Source organism: Rhododendron vialii, chromosome 7a (genome assembly GCF_030253575.1).
Source record: "Rhododendron vialii isolate Sample 1 chromosome 7a, ASM3025357v1".
Classification (NCBI taxonomy): domain Eukaryota; kingdom Viridiplantae; phylum Streptophyta; class Magnoliopsida; order Ericales; family Ericaceae; genus Rhododendron; species Rhododendron vialii.
The window spans coordinates 8,698,238-8,721,201 of NC_080563.1; the positions used below are offsets into that span (position 1 = coordinate 8,698,238).

General features: G+C 39.7%; 4 protein-coding genes across 8 annotated transcripts; 3 read left to right on the plus strand and 1 right to left on the minus strand.

Moving 5' to 3' along the window:
* The first annotated feature begins 826 nt into the window (after positions 1–826).
* On the plus strand, positions 827–5,007 carry LOC131332621 (pentatricopeptide repeat-containing protein At5g16640, mitochondrial-like). Its single transcript, XM_058366920.1, has 5 exons — positions 827–1,907; positions 3,666–3,743; positions 3,837–3,941; positions 4,536–4,736; positions 4,829–5,007. Exons 1-5 carry the CDS (start codon positions 827–829, stop codon positions 5,005–5,007), a joined length of 1,644 nt encoding a protein of 547 aa, XP_058222903.1.
* A 124-nt stretch (positions 5,008–5,131) lies between these two features.
* LOC131334825 (cysteine proteinase inhibitor 12-like) lies at positions 5,132–8,406 on the plus strand. The gene is made up of 4 exons (XM_058370095.1): positions 5,132–5,495; positions 6,667–6,886; positions 7,596–7,741; positions 8,049–8,406. Exons 1-4 carry the CDS (start codon positions 5,244–5,246, stop codon positions 8,181–8,183), a joined length of 753 nt encoding a protein of 250 aa, XP_058226078.1. The 5' UTR covers positions 5,132–5,243; the 3' UTR covers positions 8,184–8,406.
* Positions 8,407–9,202: 796 nt separating this feature from the next.
* LOC131334826 (uncharacterized) lies at positions 9,203–13,496 on the minus strand. Of its 2 annotated transcripts, XM_058370097.1 has the most exons (4): positions 12,926–13,496; positions 12,119–12,319; positions 9,935–10,229; positions 9,203–9,874 (listed from the first exon to the last, which is right to left on the minus strand). In XM_058370097.1, exons 1-4 carry the CDS (start codon positions 13,418–13,420, stop codon positions 9,600–9,602), a joined length of 1,266 nt encoding a protein of 421 aa, XP_058226080.1. In that variant the 5' UTR covers positions 13,421–13,496; the 3' UTR covers positions 9,203–9,599. The 2 variants fall into 2 exon arrangements, with proteins under 2 accessions (XP_058226080.1, XP_058226079.1); XM_058370096.1 differs by having other exon boundaries at positions 9,203–10,229.
* Positions 13,497–17,050: 3,554 nt separating this feature from the next.
* On the plus strand, positions 17,051–22,117 carry LOC131334827 (myosin-binding protein 1). 4 transcript variants are annotated; one of them, XR_009202294.1, is made up of 4 exons: positions 17,051–17,434; positions 18,231–19,285; positions 19,760–20,799; positions 21,666–22,117. XR_009202294.1 is itself a non-coding variant. In XM_058370099.1 (3 exons), the coding sequence occupies exons 2-3, from the start codon at positions 18,307–18,309 to the stop codon at positions 20,728–20,730; spliced, it is 1,947 nt and encodes a 648-aa protein (XP_058226082.1). In that variant the 5' UTR covers positions 17,051–17,434; positions 18,242–18,306; the 3' UTR covers positions 20,731–22,117. The 4 variants fall into 4 exon arrangements, 1 of the variants encoding a protein (XP_058226082.1); XR_009202293.1 differs by having other exon boundaries at positions 17,052–17,434; positions 18,242–19,285; XR_009202295.1 differs by having other exon boundaries at positions 17,052–17,434; positions 18,242–19,285; positions 19,763–20,799.
* The last annotated feature ends 847 nt before the right edge of the window (positions 22,118–22,964 follow it).

Genomic DNA, 22,964 nt, shown 5'->3' on the forward strand with positions numbered 1-22,964 from the left:
ATGCAAAAAAAAAAAAAAAATTTAATTGGCCATTCCCATTTCTCACAAAAAATGATGAGATTTGATGAGAAAGGGCTCCTATTTCTTATCTCTCACCTTCACACCATCCAAACGAGCTGAACAATCCACTCAAAAAAAAAAAAATAACGGAAAAAGTAACATTTTATTAAGAAAAGTTGATAAGGTACATCAAGTTGGGGGAATGAGAGGAAATCTAACCAACGATTAGATGGGGAAAAAAAATCAATTGGAACAAAATCCAAAAATACCAAAAGGGCCGAGCCCAAAATATTTAAAATGGTCATAGGCCTAACACCCAAAAGGGCAAAGCCCTAAAGGCCAAGCCTAGCCCAAGAACCCCGAACCTAACCCTATAAAAGCAGGTCGCAAGGAGATGAGATTATTATTAAGATTGGTAATGAAAAGAGATTGTTAATAAGAAGAGATTGATAATAAGTATGTTTGTTTGAGATGTAATTTGGGATGAGATTGTATTAATAAAAAAAATTGATAATGAAAAAAAATTGAAATTGAATTATGCATATTAAATTCCAAAAAGTATTACTAATACCTTGTAAGTCGACTTGTTCATCCCATAGGAATAATAGTCCGGACCTCTTTTTGGTTATCAAACTGATAGTCGTTGCCGATCAAAAAAAAAAAAAAAAAAACTGATAGTCGTTAGATTAGTAATCCAATCCGAAAAGCTTAAGTTTTATCAAACGGGGCCTCGCTTAGTTGGTCGTAGAAAAAAGAAAAAATCCACTCACTTCGCATTGTCACTTTTTATTTTGGCTCGATCCATCTCTCCTCTTGTTGCCGGAAAATGCAGGCTGTTCTCACGAGCAAGATGCGAAGATTTGCCGCTGCTGCTTCGATCTTCATCCCGAGAACGGCACACAATTACCGAAAAGGTAACCCATCTGCAGCTAACACACTCTTGTTTCGCACCCATTTTTCGACGAACCCTAATCCCCCCAATGTTGTCGCCACAACGAACCCGTTGCAACTGCAGAAGTTGTTGGAGAAATCCAAAATGGGTTTCGACAAACTCGACGACGCTCTTAGTTTGTTCCATCAAATGGCCCGAACTCAGCCTCTGCCGTCCCTCGTCCATTTTAACCGCCTGTTAACTGCTGTTGCCGAGATGAAGGAATATTCCACTGTCCTTTCTTTGTATAAGGAGATCCGCGAGTTGGGTATATCAACCGATGAATGTACGTCGCTTGTTTTGATGAATTGTTTTTGCTGCGTGTTGGAGGGTTTGGTTGGGAACCAGGAATTTGGCGAGGCAGTGGAGGTGCTTCGTTTGATGCAAGATCAGGGGATGGTTCCTGGTGTTGATGCTTACGGTATCGTCCTTAATGGCATGTGCAAAGCGGGGAAGATTGAAGATGCTCGGAAGCTTTTTGAAACTGCTTCAGCTGGAGGTCTGAGGCCTAATGTCGAGATGTACACTTATATGGTCAGGGAGCTTTGTAAGGCAGATTTGCTGGATGAAGCTGAGGAGTTACTTGTGCAAATGGAGAAAGACGGGTGTCCACCTGATGTTGTTGCTTATGGTATGGTCATTAATGGCATGTGCAAGGCGGGCAAAATTGAAGATGCTCGGAAGCTTTTTGGAACTGCTTTAGCTGGAGGTCTGAAGCCTAATGTCGAGATGTACACTTATATGGTTATGGAGCTTTGTAAGGCGGACTTGCTGGATGAAGGTGAGGAGTTACTTGTGCAAATGGAGAAAGACGGGTGTCCACCAGATGCAGTCACTTACAATATTATTGTTCGAGCATTCATTGAGAAGGGCGCCCGACACAAGGTTATGACGCTTCTGGAAGAGATGAATGAGAGGAGTTTCCCACCCGATGCAAGTACCATGTCCAAGTTAGTGGATTGTCTGACAGCTGAGGGTGAGGGTTTGAAATGATTCGGAAGCTTGTGCCGGGGGTTTTAAAAAAAAGAGTACAAGGTAAAGTTTTGAGGAAATAAATTAGAAGTTACTGAATTTTAGGGACAGCAGTATTATCTAACCAAGATCTCTTCCGTAGACCCTTGGGTTCTATTGAGTCTTCATATGCTTAATTGATTATTCATGAAAGCAAGGAAAGAGCATCATGGAGACTAACAAACTTGCTGAGCTATGACTAACAGCTCTCATTCTTACTATGTTAGTGTTTTATGGATGGAAAAAAAAAAAAATCTGCAATTGCTTGTTGTTTTGGTGATCACTAATCTTTATCTTGGTGGTTTGTTGATGTGTGGAAAGTTCTACAACATTAGGTAGACAACGATGTCATGACGCCCTTGTTGATTTGGGGTTCATTTCGAATTTCTTCTCTGAGTCCTCCATTTACTTCTTGTGTCACCCTTCAAGTTTTCCATGGTTAAATGAGTGGGTTTTTTTGTTAGTTAAATGCATCTAGTGGTTTGTGTAGTTTCTTTATTCTGGTTGAATTTAAATGATGTACCAGTCAGTAATTTTTATGAGTTCCATTTTGTGTTTGGCATCATTGTTGAGGGTCAGTAGAAGTGGCTTGAGGCAAATTCTACAGAACACGCTACAACTAAAAGAGAGCATTCCCGGTGGCAAGAGTCCAAACTTTATTTTTAAGGACAAGGGACAGTTTCCATTATGGGGATATCGTCGAGGATTGTATGAGGAACTTCTTAAAAGATTAGTCAAGAAAGCAAGGAAAGAGCATTACTGAAAAACTGATATATGAGGCAACTTTTGTAGCAGAATTTGGAGTGATATTATTGTTTTTGTGTGGGTGGCTGAGAATTTTAGGGTAGGACTTTCCTTCATAGGTGTAAACTGTTATTGATGAATTTGTCTATCCTTCATAGCTGCAACAGTTGGCCACATTAAAGAAGAAACTGAGGTTTAGGGTATGATTTCCTTTCTTCAAAACGAGGTTCGGTTTCCTTTCTTTTGGTCATATGTGCTGTCTTTGAATCTCGAATTTGATGAGGAATTATGGAGGGAAAGGAGTAGATAGACGGAAAAATGAAGTGGAGCTACTTTCCCTCTCTGTTTTGTTCATGTCAGGATATGAGAAGGTGATATATACTACTAGTTATGAATATTTTCCATCTTTTATTTAGTTACCCATAAAATGTTTATGTACAAGTGATTATATTTTGCTTTCATCCCTTTTTCTTCCGGTAAGTGTACTTTCATTAAACGATAGCCGAAGACGAGACTTTATACACTACCAGAAGCATTTCAAGGCCTAAAACGAGAAAGGAAAGAAAGCATACACCCATGCTCGGGCATGCCAAGCCAAGCAAAAACCAAAACAACGTCAGTCATCAGGAAACAATTACAGAGGAGCAGCCTCTAGGATTCTTTGAGGCACATTCCAGATTCTGCAAATATCGCTATTCTCCTCCAAGCCATCATAGATTCTCTAAGAGCATTACTTGCAGGTTTTGGAACCAACCAAAGCCTTTAGATGCCGACGTGCATCTCACAAGCCTAATTCGTGTCCTAGCTTATTTCATGTGCTACCCGGTGTCACCTTATGTTGTCTCCAAGTTGACTCCAACCGACCACTGCCCAAGGTTATTTGAGGATGAACAGATCAAAGGGAAAGTGATGTCGTACGGTTGTACCCCATCATTGGCCTGTGTGTGTGAGTATTTATGTGCCTGCATTTTCTGTTTAGTTTATTTGGAAAAATACGTTAAATTTGTCGTGGTAGCTTGTTCAAATGAACTAATAATTCTGAGAAATGATGTTATCGGTCTCTGTGTGTGTGCGTGTTTTTTTTTTTTCCTCAAAGAGACTTTGGAACAGCACTCGAGTCTTTATTGCATTTTGCGTTTGTCTTGAATAGAATGGCTAATCAACTACCTTTGTTTTCATGCTGCTACTCTGCTATCCTCCTCCTCTGTTTTCGTGTTCACGGAAAATGAAAATTTTCTTTGTGCATGCGACGGAGGCATGGATCTGTTGAGTAGAAAAGTTTAGAAAGGTTCTATGGACAGAGGAAATCAAGATTCCAGAAAACACTCTGTTAATGGAATACGTTGATTACATTCATGTGGGAATTCAATGCTCGAGCCTAAACATCACTCCCTATTTGTTAAAAGAAAGTCTGATTTGTTAACGATCACATTTTGGCGTGCTTTCTTTAATCTTCACTAGACCATTTTCTCGAGTATGTTTATTTCTGTTAAACTCCTACCTTTAGCAATAGAAAATGCAGGGGTTATACATGGGCATGGCTCTTTGAACATTTACGAAGTCTATTTCTGAAATATTTACCAGGTGGGGTGCTCCCGTACCCCATCTCGTTTACCTTACCTTACCTCGCCTCTCCTCGATGAAATTGCCACCCGCATCGTTAGTCGTTGAAGCTTGGTCACCCATGCGCGATTCACTTCACCTCTATTCTCTTTCCTCACGCACACTCCCTCAACTTTAAAAGCACTCAAACTGAACCCCTCATCTAGAAAAGTTACCCAGTTGGAACCCTTCTGTTACATGATCGTTTGTTGATATGGCAAATATCACTGGTTTGGCAATTTTTCAGACGAAAATGCCTTTAAACACCACCATGTACATACCTCAGCCCTCTCTCCATCATGTATTACAACACCCGACAATAAAACAATAGCATCCACAAAAAGTAATTGGTGGGATGTGGATCCACTTTTGACAAAGCCTTCATTATCTGGTCGATGTATTTATCTGGTAATTACAATCGCCGCCGACAATTTTAATGGCGGCGATTGTATGAGTAATCGTAGTACATATTTCCTTATGTTAGGTGGTTGGAGGTAGGGGATGCATAAATTGTTTAGTGACGATCTTCTATTAGCAAAGGGTACCACACAACAATGCCACGTGGTATCCTGGAAACGAGGGCCGCCTCCCCTTCAGTTTCTTACCTCCAGTTTGCATTTTATGAGCTCATGTTGGCGATCGAAATTGTTCATTATGTAGATGTTGATAAGATACCTTTGCACTCAATAGCTCTGGAGGCCATCTCACCTCACGTGTAAGCGTGTGAAATAACTATAGGAGGGGTCATAGAAATTCGTTCGAGATACGCGCAAGTTGGATAGGGCCGCTCTCCATTACCATAAAAATAAAAAAAATAAATAAAAAGATGCCTTTGCACAAAAAGGCAGAGCCCAAGAGCGACACGCGTACGCCACGTATCAAATTCTCGACGGAAATAGACGGGAGGGGAGTCGTCCGAAGATAAGTTTTAAAAAGAATATAAAACGGGCGCAAAATGGTACGCTATATATTCTTCTTCTTTCCCCTTCTGCTAGCATTTGCGTTCCCTGTATTTGTTTTCGGATCTCAATTTCAATTTGAAGAAGAAGAAGGGTTTTGTAGCAGCCAAGTAGAAGAAGGAGCCCTCTTTCCTGCGACGAAGATGGCAACCCTGGGAGGAGTACACGATTCTCACTCGTCCAATCAGAACACAGACGAGATCGACGGCCTCGCCCGATTCGCCGTCGAACAACACAACACCAAAGAGGTACCCTCTCTCTCAATTTTACGGTTATGGGTTTTCTGCACGTCAGCCCATTTGGATGGAGGGCTTTCATGAGAAAAGAAAGGAGAGGGTTGTGGTTTCTTATGAAATCACTCATTTGGATTGAGCTTTTTTGTGAGAAATGGAGCGAAAAGTAAGAAAAAGAAAGGAAAATTTTGATTGGCCCTTCCCCTTTCTCACCCAATCTCACCAGAAATTACTCATTTGGGTTGTTTGGATCTTTTCTGATGTAGACGACTAGAATCCCTTGCCTTTTCTCTTGACCCAACAAATCCCAGAACCAAATACAGCCTAAAGCTGTGTTTGGGTTATTGGTTTATCATTTGTGTAGGGATAACAAGGGAACAGAGAAGTGACGGGGAAGCTAAAGAAGTAAATGTATCTTCTTTCCCTCCAAGTTCCTCTGCAAACCATTAGCCATACATAGCCCCTTTTTTCTTTTCTTTTTAGTTGTTACCCAAAGCACCCTTAGATTGCTTACATAAAGGATCCAATTAATAGTTATATTATTCAACTTCCCAAATGAAGTTCGTATGTGGCCCTTTTTCAGATGTTTCTTAATTGCTTGTTTGATCCCTTGACTCAATGCAACTGGGAAAACAGAAAGTACTGATTTATTATGCTGTATGTTACTTTGGGATATTTGCTTTAGTATGCAATCCTTAAAATTGCTTATGCATTTGGTACTAGTTCACTGTGACCCCTCCCTCGAGCAACTTGAAAAAGAAGAAAGCTACTTGCATTCTTGATTGGTATCCTTTGGCTGCTGGGAAGTTCTCTTCTTTTCTCGTGTTTGCCTCTCCTCTCTCCAAGAAAAATTCGTTGCCAGTGTTTACTTTGTGTCCCAAATAATTTTCAGTGTCCATTGGTTTCAACTTACACGATCATCTCTATACTTCAGATGATCTTTGTGGCCTTCTTCTCCCAATAAGAACAAGCACATAGATAAAACCAACTATTCTAAATCTTGTTATTCTTAATTAGACTATGTTTAATATTTTGAATATGCTAATAACCTAGTTTGATGGGTAAAAAGTGTATTAAAATCTGTGAAATGGATTGGTAAAAGTGCTTTGGGATAACTGAAAAGTTATTCGAGATCGTTAAATATTGTTGGCATTGTTTTCACCTTAAGCCTATTTCTTTTTTGAAGAATGCCCTCCTTGAATTTGCGCGGGTGGTGAAGGCCCAAGAACAAGTGGTTGCTGGTACCTTGCACCATTTAACTATTGAGGCTGTTGATGCTGGTAAAAAGAAACTCTATGAGGCAAAGGTTTGGGTGAAGCCATGGATGGGCTTCAAGGAACTGCAGGAATTCAAGCATGTTGGTGAAACTCCTTCGCTTACCCCATCGGATCTTGGTGCTGAGAAAGGTATATAGCAATAGCAAAGCTCAATATGTTAAGTTCTGGCTTCAGTTATCCTGTATGTGAGTTATCAGTTATCACATTCCCCAATTGCTTTAAGTTTGAATCCAATGGAAGTAATTCTTGGATTGTCTGATGCAATGCTTTTATAACTTCCATCTAGATATGCATTTGTTTTTTCATTAGTTATTCACTGAACTATTGTTGGTTAAACTCATCATAGACTAGGATGGTCTATGGTAATTCTGTGAGTACCTAGACTTAGATGCACGACACTATATGGGCATGAAACATTCTTAGATTTCCCATTTACTTTTTTGGAAGTGATTGTATTAGGAGCGGATTACTGATGGGATTATCTATGGTGATCGGCGAGCTCTTTAGGTCAGCAAGGACTCCTTGTGCATGAAGTTTTTTCACTCTTCTTGATTGTTAATTTTATATTGTCCATCTTCCTAATTGATAGAAGTGTTTCCCTGTGATGCCATAGTGCCAGCATCTAGAGTGACTTTCTTTTTTAGATGTGTATGTCTTCTACAAATAGTCAACTTGGGCCATGTAACTAAAATTTTCTTACCTCTAGCACAAAGAGGCAACATAACTTGCTTTTTTAAGTTTTTAACTGCAATCATTTCAGCTCTAGCATTATCAGGGGCATAGTATCTCCAAGTTCGAATGATTTCTTTCTTTGATACTGATGGTGATTGTAAACCAGATGGCCATGCCCCTGGATGGCAAACAGTCCCAGCGCATGATCCCGTGGTCCAGGATGCGGCGCATCATGCTGTCAAGACCATCCAGCAGAGGTCCAACTCATTGTTCCCTTACGAACTTCTAGAGGTTGTTCACGCAAAAGCTGAGGTATAGCCAACAATTTGTGTATTATGTTTTCAGGCGAAAGATTTGAGTTTGCATATGTTTCTGTTATTTTTTTTTTTAAATTACCGTTTGCATAAGTTTCTTGAAAATGATAAAATTGACCATCTATGATCTATATGCAAAGTTGCATACACAAACACAAACGCGCCCGCATTGGTCCAGGCTATTAATAATGCTTTGCTACATGTGGAAGTTACGTAGCTTGCCTTAACAGACAGCAGAGTTGACACTGCAATACACACACCCTTAATTATAGGATATATGACTTCTGGGGTTGTGATAAATACAGGTGATTGAGGAATCTGCAAAGATTGACATGCTTCTCAAACTAAAGAGGGGAGACAAAGAGGAGAAGGTTAAAGTTCAGGTACACAAGAATGAAGGTACCTTCCGTTTGAATCACATGGAGCCGGATCACTCTTAGACTCCTTCAACAGAAGTTAAAAAATTATGCAGCTGCTTGACGAACTAATAACATTTGGAGTTATCTACCCTTGCCCTTTTGGCTGTTAGAAGGGTCTCCATCTTCTGTTTTTTGACTTGAACTGATGGGTCCGGATGGATTTGTTTACCTTCCCATTGGATCCTTGTATAATGGTTGTAAGTCTCTATTTTGTATATACGTATCGATAAACTTGTGTGCTTCATGGTTAGGGCTGTCAAACAAAGTTAAGCTGTCGACGAGTTGTTCTTAAAAGCTCGTTTGAGATTGTTGATTACATAAACAAAGTAACCTTGCATAATTTTTTAAGTTAAGCTTTAAACCAAGCTTAGAATGTCTCTATGGAACATTAAAAGAAGGAATGGTAAATTTCGCATTTTACCTTCAAATTTCAGTGACCCTGGCACTTTACTTCAAATCTCGATGACTCTGAGGAGGTGGCGTTCCTCAGGGTGACCAGTGGATTGCACAGGGTGTTTGTGCAGCCATTTTTGGCCATCTCCTGGATGCATTTTGATGGTCGAACTTGTTCATATTGTGTCACATATTGGTAAGAACAACCGCGCCAAAAATCAAGCTGATTGGATACCGATCAATACCTAAATGGAGCACATTTAAAAATTGGGTTCTTCAAGTTATGATCTAGTGTTCCCAAATCAGTTTGTCCGAAATAAATCTACTATGTTCAGGCATTCGATCAACTTGATTTTTTTGCATTAGTATTAATTAGTTCTACAATATAAACAAGTCTGATCAACTTGATTTTTTTGCATTAGTATTAATTAGTTCTACAATATAAACAAGTCTGATCCTCGAAGTGGGTTCGGGAAGTGGATGAAAATGGCCGAACTGCATCTCGTGCAGTCCAGTGGGAACCTGAGGGAAGCTGCCTCCACACCCTGTGACGGTGCTACCCTATGAGTCCTTTTCTAACACACGACTCTTGAGTTTCCAACCTAGTACAGTTGAAATACATCCAAAGTTAATCAGGGGCCAGGAAGTGAAGCAATATCTTTTTAAAATTATGTCAAAAATGTCAACCGTGACTGGCAATGTGCTTGAAGAATGTTAGTAAGCTTCTAATTCAACTAAACTGTACCGTATCGGCATCAGTCACCACATCGCAACTCCATTCATGGGAAAAGCATTCACAAGAAAAGCCACCCAACCACGCCATTATCGACAGACGAAACTTGAAGCATCCCCAAGCAACAAAAGTTAACGCTCCAGCAAATTGTTAACTGCGCAATCTATGCATCTAGTCTTGCAACTTTCTGAGTATAGAAAAGTTACATTACATCACCGCTGGTAACCTAAACCGCATTCGATAAAACCGATTTTGCATGGCTTCACTTGAAAAAAAAAAACAAGTACTACCATACTTGTAGAAGCGCCTGATTAAGCATAATAACTCCTTGCTCGATCAGCAGGATTTTGAATTGGAGGTTGGGAGCAGTCTTTTGCCAAATGCCCATCTTGGCCACATTTATAACACGAAGAACCACCTCTTGTGCCATAGTTCTTGTTGCCCACTTCAGTTGTTTTATGAACCATGGAGGTTTTGACTGAAACTGGGGAGCTATTTGCTCGATAAGCAGGATTTTGAAGTGGAGGTTGGGCACAGTCTTTTGCCCAATGCCCATCTTGGCCACATTTATAACATGAAGAACCACCTCTTGTGCCATAGTTCTTGTTGCCCACTTCAGTTGTTCTATGAACCATGGAAGAACCACCTCCCGTGCCATAGTTCTTGTTGCCCACTTCAGTTGTTTTATGAACCATGGAGGTGTTGACTGAAACTGGGGAGCTATTTGCTCGATAGGCAGGATTTTGAAGTGGAGGTTGGGCACAGTCTTTTGCCCAATGCCCATCTTGGCCACATTTATAACACAAAGAACCTCCTCTTGTGCCATAGTTCTTGTTGCCCACTTCGGTTGTTTTATGAACCATGGAGGTGTTGACTGAAACTGGGGAGCTATTTGTAGTCATCTGATCGTGGCACCATTTGAAAAAACCACAAGAGCTTCCCTGGACAAGGAAGTACATAAATCAAACCACGCAATACTAGTTGCACCATTCACATCAAAATAACACATACGATATTGGTACAGGTAATCTAAATAATTTTTTCTCATCTGAGTGAAAATTCTAAATTGCATGCCTGTTGAAGCATCAAAGAGCCAAAGCCAATTTCACAGCATCTACAAATGATGCATTAGCCACCAGCAACAATACCAAAATGATACTGTATAACCAATATCATGCAATGAATCGCGGTAGGAGCTACTTTCACACTTATCAAGTTGTTTACATCTTGCGCTTCTGCTAAAAAACAACAGGATAAGAATTTGAAGGACAACAGAACGTCAATACACCATCCTACAACATGGATGTACTTACCCACATGCATATAATAGCAATCACGTTTGCATAAACTTGGTGGAAATCATGCAAATAAGTAATTTGGTTTTCAGAACCAGTTTCCCTTCATGGTCATCAGTCCAATCCATTCTCACTAATGTGGTGGTCGGTGGTCCATTACCATTATTCTCGTATAAAACTCTGATCCCGAAGCCATGTCAATGAAAAGGAGTGGGAATACCTTTTCTACTTGTTTGTCTTATAATGCAAGTCCTTCCTAAATTTTCTGGAGATGAAGTTTTTGGCATTGCCACAATATCGGCATATCAAGAATGAGTAAACCATGTGACAGCAATGGAAAACGTGCTTGCATTGATAAGGTCAAAGAATAAGCCATACTCCTTGTTGAAGAATTGCTCCTAAGTAGATTGCAGATAGAGGATATTCAAATCAGTCAGTTGTGGAAGAGCTGATCATAGGTTCATCTGAGAATGGAAGAAGCCTATCACAGGCACAAGAGGGAGCAATGATTGGATGAGAGCCAAAACATCCCAGTGAGGCAGAGCATTCCCCTGCTAATAGCCATGCAACAGAAATTTCAAGTGCGTTCTGCAATATGGTGTAATGAGAAGGTACCTCCTGTATATCTAAGGTGAACATGAGGTTGTAACTAACTGTTAGAGACTGTTGGCATATCTTTAGAGAAGTCACCGGGAGTTGTCAGTACAAACTGGGTTGTGAATTGTGGTATGGCAGTATCACCGATATTGCTATGTATGGGTCATGTCTATGCACACTCTTTGGCTAAGGGGAAAGCCACAATTCATTGACCTTTTTTTATGGAAATCCCAACTGTTGCAAAGTATGAAACATTTAACTTTCATCAAGCATTAAAATATCCCCAGAACCCTTAGGAGTACATTTGTTTGGTAGGTGCATTTAGATGAGTAAATAGTCCACACATGCCATAGATAGTTAATGTATTAAGATAGAACTATTCACTTCCTAATTTGTTAGAGATGCATTTATGCACAACTGATATTTACATTGAATCATTGATCTTATATCTTGCCTAAGTGCCTTAGTCCGAGTAATTTACTTCCTAATTATGGAGCAACACTCCATCAGTTTCTGCCAGTACCCTTAGCTTCAGTTCTATCCCATATCCAATGAACAACGAAGACCCACAGGCATCCATGATATTACCGGGACCAAAATGCAGAGTGACTGACCATGCCTTCATGTACCAGCCACAACAGTCATTATTGACGTAATAACAGTGGGGATGCAACAGAGAACACCTAATAATTCAGGTCTCAAATGTCAACGATTTTTCTTCCAGTTCTTATTATTCCGGTTCTCTATTTTGAAATTTGAGTCAAAGAAAGTCATCTATGATTTCCACAACAATGTAGGACCCAAGGATTTTTGAAGATAATGCCTATCTGAGGTCGTGAAATTTATCATGGTACGAAATAGTAATACAATGAAGTTGTGATTGACATGCCATCTAATGAATAGTAGGATGGATAACTTAACAAAAAGATTTGTAGTACCTGGTTTGCAGGACACCTGTAGAATGCCTGGCCTATATTTTTTCCTGTTTTGGCTGTCAGTATTAGGCAGGACCCAGCACCACATGGACAAGAAAGATCTGGGACTGAAGGATTCGACGCATGACTCTGGCTCCTGAAACCTGGGTCATTGGTTCCTTCATTTTTGTCACACCACTCAAAGAAACCACAGCCCCCATTTTCCTGAGCCAGTTAACATCTCCACACATGTTCAGAGAATGTGTTTTAAACTTGACTAATGCAATTGCCAGAAGCGCATAATATACTCCAACCAACCAAATCGCATGCATCACTTACCGATGTCTAAATGTTGATACGCATAACTTCTTCAATTGGAATGAGAGAGAACGAAACACACCATGTTATTTCAGAATTCACAATGAAAATAAATTAGACAAAGAATGTCAAATGAGACTAAAATGTAATATGTTTCCCTTACAACTAATGTCTTCCACTGCTTTCATTTCCACCACTATATGGTACACATATTCTTCTATTATTACCTTCTTTCTTTCTTTTTTTGATAGGCAAAAAGCAATTTTATTAAACTCGATAAGGGTACATTGAGCATCCTATAGAACCCTTCTTCTTTCTTTTTGTGTAAATGAATGGCCATTTTAAGTTTGTCTGTAGTACTACACATATTTTCTCGCTAACTTCCAACATTTGAAAGCTTGTTAGGTTTCAAATCAAGTTTGAACTCTGAACAACTAAATGCTAGGCTTGATATGCAAATGATAGATGATGGATAAAAATTTAACAAGTAGAACTCTCAGACGAGAGAGAGACCTCTCTGACGGGACACTTGTAGAACTTCCGGCCGCGGTTCTTCTCAGTATTAGCGGTGAGAACCAAACAAGTCCCCAATCCACACGGACACGCCTTCTCCTGAACCGACGGATCATCGACCGGCCCACGCGAATTCGAACCGGACTCGCCGCAATCGCGCGCCCAGTGCCCTAATTTCCCGCACTTAAAGCACGATCCTCCCCCTCCTCCTCCACCGCCAAATTCGGGAGTAGCAAACACGTTGCTATTATTGGCCGCGGCTCTGGTTCGAGTGTTCGATCCGATGGTGCTGGTTTTCTGCTGGAACAGGAGGCTTCTGCTCCCTCTGAGAGCTGCGGTGTAGACGCCTTCCGCCTCCGCCGCCTTTTGGTCGGCGGAGGTGGGAATAGTGGCGGTGGTGATCTTGCGCCGCTTGGAGGATAGAGCTTCGGCCTCGGCTGCGGCTACCTGAGACAGGAAATCTTCGTCCTCGATTTCCCCTACGGGATCCCTCATCGCCCTGGCTTCTCTCTCTCTGCCCTCTTCGCTCTTCGTTTTGTTAAGTTTTGAACTTTTCGCGGCCCTTCCCCTGTTTACAAACAAAAGTGCAACCCAACCGACGTAATATCTAACATAACGGTTGTTCAAGTAGCATTTTTTATTTACAAATTCCCGGGAAACTTTGCCACACATGCTTTTTGAGGAAAGCATTTTGACCCACTTAACTATAGATAATTACTTCCTCAGTCCCTAATACTTCCTCCGTCTGGTTCGAAAAAAACCATAATGAGTATTCGCATGAAAGATTTGCAGGAAATCACGCAATAAAAATATATATTTGAGCTCATTTTGAGTTCCATAAAAATTTAGAAAAATATTTATAAATTTTTTAATGTTATTTTATGAGGCTCTGTAAAAAATCAGCTCCTACAGATATCGGTAAGTATTACTTTTGGATTCATTGAGGCGAACTGAACAGTTTCGCCCTACAAATCCAAAAGTAATACTTACCGATGTCCGTTAGAGCTGATTTTTTTAGAGGGTCCTATAAAATAATATTCAAAAATTTATAGATATTTTTTTAGATTTTTGTGGGACCCGGAATGGTCCCAAACTCGTTTTTTCTTGCGTTCTTCCCTGCAAATCTTCTTTGTGATTAGAATTTTGGTGTAGAATCATGAACAATTATTTATTTATTCTGTATCAAGAAGTTTTACCAAGAATTCTCCATCATTGTTGTATAATTATTCCGTCGATTTTCGGTTGTTTATAGGCTGTTAACAAAATTCTATCTCTAATCAATAATTCAAAAAACTCATTGAAACCTATTAAAATTTTCCTTTATTTTTTTAAAATTTTTGTTAGACAATTTATTTTGTTTTTAAGTCATTGTTTTGCAAAACCGAGCAAATATTTTGGGACGAGGAGAGTACTAGCTACTCACTCTCTCATTTATTCGAGATTGAGATTTTTCATCTAGATAATGGAGAGGAACCCACATGCATACAAGTCTATGTTTAAAAAATATAGGTCATAGAATACATAATTCTTTAGTTTTAATGAAGCAACTATATTTATATTGAACTACACAAATTAAGACGGCATAAATACTGTCCCCACTCTTCTATACTAGCTCCATCTTATTTTGTAGTTTGAAGCTCTAAAAATTCAATCATAAATGACTCTTTTTGTGGTTTGTTTACCAAAATCACACATAAAAACAGGGAGAAGTTATGATTCAAATGTATCGCTTGTAGCAAATTAGTCACTAGATGACTAGAGGGAGAGAGAAGCCTCGCAACTCTTAAGAAAGAACAACAAAGAGGAAGACAAGAGGAAAGGGAGGAAGGAAAAATAAAAAAATATTTTTATCGCCCATGAATAGTGTCTTGATAGATTTAGGGGGTGTTTGGGAGCCTACTTTTTGGCTTTTCATTTTTAGCTTTTTGGCTTTTTGACTTTTTGGATTATGGCCAGAATGTATTTTGAGTATGATAGAGTATTTGGGAGATTTGTGCAGAATGTATTTTGAAATTGTAGTAGTGTTTGGTAGATGATTGTTGAAAATGAATTATGGGTTGTATTTTTACCATATTGCCCTTTGTCTTCTTATAACAGTCAATTGCGTTTTTTTTTTTAATTTTTGTTTACTTTATTATTGAATAGTTTTTAGGGGTAAACATGCACAATAGTAGAATATGGGTGGTTTTGTTGCAAGTGAGCTTTGTTTCATGTTAAAAAACACAGCCAAGTAAAAACACAGCCAAGCGAAGGGGCAAATTTGGTAAAATGAAGGGAGTATTATGGGTATTTTCGTAATAGAAACTCAAAATCCAAAAATGAGAATCTGAAAAACTCCTCCAACCCAGATTTTGGTTTTTGGCTCCTAAACCCATAATCCGAAAATCTATTCTCCCGAAATCCATTCTGAAAATCAGTTGCCAAACACTCAAAATCTGAAAATGAAAATCCAAAAATCCGAAAATTTGGTTGCCAAACACCCCCTAGAGAGACACTATAGTTAAAGATGAAGTTACTCGCTTGTGAATAACTTTCTTGATTTAATTTTTTATTTTTATTTTTGATCCGAAACACATTTCATAAAATTGCTAAGCGGCACTTACAGCGAATCCATCCGAATACAGAGAAAGGGAGACTACGACCAACCCATCACAGAAAAAATGCACACGAAATATAGGGACAAAGAGACGCAAAGTGTCTAGATCCTAAGCGCGAGCCAATGCTCTCTACTCACCGCCACTAAGGGCCGGGACACGAGGAGTTAGCAATCTATGCAACAGTCGCCTCGGGATGGCGAAGAATCCAAACCAGAGATAAGCACTACAATGCCGATGGAAACAGATAAGAATTAGCAAAAACAGAAAATGCAGCACCGTGGACGAAACCACTAAGCACGCCGGCCTGCTTCGGCCGATCCCCGCACGACACCTGTTATTGAGGCACAAACGAGATCGCAAAACCAAAGCGAAGGAGATGACATCCCGGCAAGCCTCCGCTGACACGCGAGGCTCTGAGCATGGAGATCGAGGTAGAAATCCTCCTGGGCTAAAACTCTGATCAAACCATGACTTCACGGCGCTCGATGACTGCAAAATCTTTTCGGCCTCTTCAAACCCCCAGGGTAGAACCCACGGTTGTGAACTAGCAGAACCCAGGCTCCGGAGCCAAGCCCCGGCCCTTATGCCACCCGCTCCGAGGTCAAGCCCCGCGAGAGTTATTCGCCCACCGCCTCAACCCACCAGATCCAGGAGACCACCGGACTGGTAACAAGCCGAACTGGGAAAAAAACCAGTCGGAGAAGTCCGGACAAGCCGGAGAAGCAAAACAGAAGAACAGAAAAGAAAACCCCCTTCACTTCCTCCTCCATTATTAACCCCAAACCCCAAAAACTAATCACCCCGCACCCCCGCGCCACCATCATCTCCACCAAAAACGATCTGAAAGATTCGGAGGGAGCTGAGCTAAAGGAGGAACTCTGGCCAAAAAACCCAGTCCTCCAAGCCAGTCGCACTCCATTAAAATCCCCAAATCAGAGGGCGAGAATAGGGGCTAAGAAGGACGGGATGAGAAGGTGGAGAGAGAGGGGGGCTGGAGGAGGGAGAGGAGAGGAGAGGGGGAAAACAAAACCGGGGGAACTTCCCCCCGGAACCCTAAACAGAGGCGGCTGAGGATTCTAGAGAGAGAGAGAGTTTTTACCTTGGTGTAATGTTGGCAATGTGTGTATCGATAGGACGCCAAATGGTTGTTTTCTTGATTTAATTGAAAGACCTAAAATACGTATTTGGCTAGCATGTTGCAAGACACACTAATTAATTTTATTTTCTCGAGTTGTATTCTTTATCAAATGAATTATAAAAAGTCCAACTGAAGTTATTTTTGAGATTTTTCATGTCCGTATTGACGATCACGACTGCTCACTTCTTATAACTCATCAAAAACGTCAATTATATTCAAAATTATGTTGATTGTACTCATCAATTGATACAATTTTCAAAGACAATAGTTTAATTTCACATTCCCGATGAACGTAATTTCCAACGAGACAAGTTTGACAAGCATAATCCAGTCCTTTTGTTTCCAAAATCCAATCATCCAACAACCTGTAGTTCGTTGAAAAGCGCCTACTTTTTCTTCTTTTTTTATGGGCGGTGGCCACCCCTCCCTTTTTATTCGCCTATCCAGTAGGTTATTAGTCGGCGCGTTTGTTTCAACTTTTTCCATCTCTACACCAAAATGCATGTTTCCCATCATCATCGGTTACTCGTTTATTTGGAAACATTCAACTCCCTTCGGTTTCTCATTCCAACCTATTCTTGCATTGGTCTTCCTCTTTGACTGTTTGATGAATCTCGGATAACTGTTACATTGTCAAAACGCCAACAATATTTTTGTCAAAAGGAATAAAAACCCAGACCACGGCAGACGCGTCACTTTTGATTCGACGATCACTGCTTCTTCCGTGAATTTCACCGATTTTGTTTGTGGGTTCATCGGGTGATCGTTGATCAGGTGTGGTTTCGCTGAGCTATATATTCCTGTTTTCGATTGTTATGCAGATTGATTTACCAATTCTCTGTTTGTATTGGAATCATGATCCCTTTCCATGGTTCTATATGTATGTTGGGATTTGTGATTTGAGGCTGGGGTTTTGGTTTTTGTATCTGTGTCACGATTCTTCAACATTTATGGATTCTGTTTTTGGGTTTTGTTGGGTGTTAGGTATTGGGTATTGATCGGCTGTTTTACTATGAATGTTCTTTTTCTTCCATTTCTTTTTGGAGATAACCGTGTATACATGAGGGTTTTATCGTATATATTGGTATGAGAATAGGTCTGGGAAGAACCCCTCTCCCCAGTCAAACACAAGCACATACACCCAAGAAAATTTATCAGGAATCTTATCTCTAATTACTTATTGAATTTACTAGATTTATTTGAGGAATTGATTAGAAATTGGAAAATGGATTCCTGACTTGAATATTTTATTGTTTTCAAGATTCATGTATGATACCTTTGACTGTATTTGATACGGGTCAAGTGTGCACGAGGCTTAGTTGCTTTTGCCTCAGATAGGTTCGTTTTTTTGGTTCGATTGTCTATTGATGTCTGGAGCATGTACATCAGTTTCTGATCTGGTTTGAGGTGCTCAAAGAATTCTATCGCACGTTCTGATTATGGGTTTACATTCTTATCCCATGTTGGCTTTTACATTGAATGTGTGGTTCCTTTTTATCCTTTCTTTGGTTTCTCTGTTATTTTCACTTGCTTCTTTGTCTCTCTATTCACCAGTATTGAGTTATTTTAGTTTCATTATAGGAGGATTGCAGTTGATTTGTCTGGGGTGCCGAAGTAGTTGTTTGATTAGTTCTGCTGGTGGATGGATGGCTGCAAGAGTCATTTCACCTATTGAATCACAGAGAGTTTCCAACAGTTCCAAAATGTCTTTGGCATCGGCTGCTCGCGAGTGGTTACTCATCTTTATGCTGTTTATTGATGCAATTTTCTCATACGTGGTCACAACATTTGCCCGTTATTCCAAATTGCCAGTTCCTTGCTTGCTATGCTCTAGACTTGATCATGTTTTGGGCAATGAGAAACTCGGTTTTTGTTGGGATTTGATGTGCAGAAAACATAAGTTGGAGATTTCATCTTTGGTCCTTTGTCATGTGCACAATAAACTTGTTGATGTTCAGGGACTATGTGAAAGCTGTCTCTTCTCATTTGCCACAATAAATAAATCAAACTCGGAAACATATAGATTATTGGTGGGTAAAATAGGGACAGATCCTCATCCTCATCCTGAGCTTGATCTGGATCCATTACTCGAGGATCATGAGCTTGGTGATTCAAGCACGAGGGATTGTTCTTGTTGCAATAAGCCTTATAGTTTGAGAAGTCATGGGAATAAGTTGCTCCATTATAAGTCGATTGGGTCAGAGGTTGATGAACTTGACATGCCCTTTTCAGTTGCTACAAAACATAACAGCGAGGTCCTGACAAAAGGGTCACTTGGAGATTCACATGTGGGAACAAAGAGTTCTGATGATTTACAGTATGTTAAAGTGAAGGTTACTTCTGATACCGAATCAGAAGTCCCATTTTTTGATGATGAAGTTGATGGTACTGCTCTAATTCGCGAAACCATTGATCTCAAGGAAGAACTCACTCTTCAATGTGTTCAGATGGAGCCTTGCTCTATTACTCTAGCTGATGATTTAACCTCAAAGAAACTGATACATCTAGATTCCTCGCCTGAGCTTTCACTTCTAGATTCAAAGGTGCAGCTTGAGTCTTTTCCATCTACTGCAGCAATTGGGCATGGGTTAGATGAATTCACCTGGCCACAAGTTGAACCCAACGGTAATGATTCTGCAGCTTCTAAATTTGCATTTTTTGATAATGTCCCTCAGTCAGCTGACATAATGGAATCCCCTATTGGAATATCAAACGCATGCCGTAGGTTTGAAATTTATGGACATGTTTTTCTCAACTTATTTCCGTTCCATAGGTTCCACTTTAAATTCCATATAGGTTCTGAAAATGGAAGACATGTTGGTTTTTTCTACTATAATTTGAAATGCATTCTTGTTCTTTGCGCATAGCATTGACATTTGGACTGAATGTCCTCGCCTCCTCTACACTTTTCCTCCGGTTATATTACCCTTTTCACTCTGTTATTGATTATATACTTACAAACTCTAGGTATCATATTTACTCGTTCTAGTAAAATATGTCATTAACATGGCCAAAAGAAAAAAGTATGTCATCCAAGCATACCATTGTCTTAGGCAGTAATGTTCGACTCTCTCTCTCTCTCTCTCTGGTCTCTTGTAGTAGATGCCCGGGAAATTATAGTGGAGGAAAAATATTCCAAAGAGATCTCTGAGGCAGGAAGGCAGCCTGTTACAAGAAGTCCAAAGATTTTGGAAATAAACCCTGTTCTAGGTGATGGTAATTCACAGATGCCTAATAACTTGGAGCTTGGCGATGCTTATAAGCTAGCTATTGGCAATGGAGGAAGACAATTGTCTGGAAGGCATTTAGAGCAAAGACAGTTGTCTGGAAAGCTCTTAGAGCAAATATCTGCGAAAGATTCTTCAAAAGTTAGCGAAGATATGAAGCTCTTGCTGTTGCAAATATCATCTACCCGAGGAATTGAATTACCTTCAAATGACACGACTCCAAAAGTATCTGGAAATGGTGATGAAGTCAAATATGATTTTTGTAGCTCTATTGGGATGCATATGCTTCAGAAAAGAATGTCCCTTGAGAGAAATGAGTCTGGTTTATCTCAAGATGGGAGTATTCTCAGTGAAATAGAAGGTGAAACTGAGGTGGATCGGTTGAAACGACAGGTGGAGCACGACAAGAAGATAATGGCTTCCTTGTACAAGGAGTTAGAGGAAGAGAGAAACGCATCTGCAGTCGCTGTGAATCAAGCAATGGCCATGATCACAAAACTACAGGAGGAGAAGGCAACATTCCATATGGAAGCCTTGCAGTGCCTTAGAATGATGGAAGAGCAAGCTGAGTACGATGTGGAAGCACTGCAAAAGGCAAATAATCTTCTTGCGGAGAAGGAGAAAGAGGTACAAGATCTAGAAGCTGAGCTTGAATCATACAGGGTTAACATTGTGGATTCATCAACATTGGAGAATGAAGTGGAGTCAAGTTGTGATTTGAAGGCAGGAGACGTGAGAGCAGAGCATTCAGATGCACGTGGTTTTGAAAACAGTGCAACTGTTCAGAGAGATGAGGAACTTAAGGCTCATTCAGGGAATCAGGGGTTATCTTCTCTCCCGTGAGAACTATCAAGGACTGTGATACAAGGGGTCAATATTTTCTGTTGGGGCTTTACCACATTCCCTTACCTGGTAACTTCTCTTTCACATTCTATTTGTCTGAATTCTCGGTAATCATTTTGTCAGCATGTTTATGGATCGAACTTATTTTGTGCTAATTATCCAAAAATGACCCTCTGCCAATGATGGAATCTTCCCTTTAGATGATCTTTTAAATATATTCTCTTTGGAATGTGGCCAATTGTGCCTCTCCCGCATAAATGTAGTGTCTTAAAATATGAAGTTTCTAAAATATGTTGTTTGCCATCTAAAGAAGGCCCATTGATTATCCATGAAATATTTACTCTACCATCTCTTGGTGTGGTTTTCTTGCTCAGCACTCTCGGTTTAGTTATAATAGAAGATCCTAATGAATAGGTAGCTTTTTCTTGTAAAATCGAAACTTTATCTCCTAAAGTTATGCTGGAAGAGTAGCATTGAAGATTTTAAAGAGCCAAAGCTGCATTTCAGCCATTTCAGTGTACATTTCCGTTTTTTTTATGTTCATACGAACAGCCAAGTAAGTGGAAGTAGGGACCCATGGTATGTTTCACAAGAACATTTGCTGCTGGATGTAATGAAGATTGACTTCATGGTGAGTGGAGAAATTATAATCATGGCAGGAAATTACAACGGACATTGTTTCGTTGACGTGTCTTTTTGACTTGTAGATTTACGAAAAATAATCTCCTTGGAGCAAGTTGATAGGGCTAAGCAATGTAGAACTAAATTTTTACCCTTTTCTGGAATGAACGTTGGAGTTTATTGTCATGTAACTGTAGCTTCCTTGTTAGGAGTATATAGTTTACTTCACTCAACAGCTTTTATTTTGAAATTTTGTGAGTTGCAGATTCAATTTCCCAGTTCGTGTCTGTTGAACTGTTTTTCTAACGTTTCAGGTGTCTAGAGAGGAAAATGCGTGAGAAAATGAGGACAGTGGAAAGGTAACCATATCGCGACTTGATGTACAGCTAAAGAGCGCCTGAGAGCAAATGTACAGTATCTGTAGCTTGCTCCCAAGACTTGGGTTTTACTTGAGTCGACCTTTGCAGCCATCTTTTACATTGACATCCTCTTTTCTTTCATTTTTCGGTGTTTATTTTGGCATTTCACTATATTTTGTATTCAATCTTGATTTTACAGTGATTGCTTGTGATGTTGGCGAGGCCCTTTTTTTCGTTCTTTCCTTGTAAGAGGGGGGAAATTTTGAAATCTTTTTCTTTCTTTTTGCTCCTTTCTGTGTGCCTTTTTAAATGCGGGAGGACTAGACGAGAAATTTATTGCGTGGGTGTGGATTTTTTTGTGTAAGTTGGAAAGTTAAAATTTATTATTATGAATAAGGTTTTACTAATCCCTTTTGTCTGGATTATTGCTAACCCTGATATAAGTAACACTTGATGCAGCAGAAAATTAGGAGTGCATATTTTTCTGCATTGTATAGCACTTGATGCAGGATGCTTATATTTATTCCAATGTGAACTAATGTGTGCATATGATATACGCCTATCAAGTTTCGCAAAATTTATTTAAGGAATGTAAAAGAGCCCTTTATTGTCTTTTTATCCGAACGAAAGCAATCTCCGTCTTGCTTCTTATAATTTCAGATATTCGACTGTCACGTTGTTACAGACCTTTGTAGCCTGATTGCAAGGTCTGCCCTCTCTCTCTCTCTCCAGAGAAGGTTTTTCTTTTTCTTTTTTTCTCAGTTTTTGTTGAATATCTATCTCAACTGACAAAAAAGAAACAAGGAGGGCTCTTGGAATGTTGGTGATTGAGTGCCGAGGAATCAGAAATTGCAAACAGAATGGTACTGGAAATTGTGGAGGCTCTCGTTAGGAACGGATGGGAGTGCGCTTGATCAACAACGTAACTTCCTGTAGAAATAATGTTTTCAGTAAAATGTCACAGCATACAACTACTTTCCACAATTTCGCCAAAATAGCCTCGACCTTTTTGATGTAGTTGATTGATGTTTCTTGGCGAGCTCTAAACATCAACAATTCTCTAATCACAGAAGTTTTTTCGACCAACCATAAAGTAGATATATATATATATATATATATATATCTATATATATATATATATATATATATATATAAAAACCATAAGAGAATACTACAATTGGGTTAAGGCCGCCCTAGCCTTAATATGCTAGTCTTGGTACTCTAATAACCTTTAAGAACACAAGGAACAGAAAT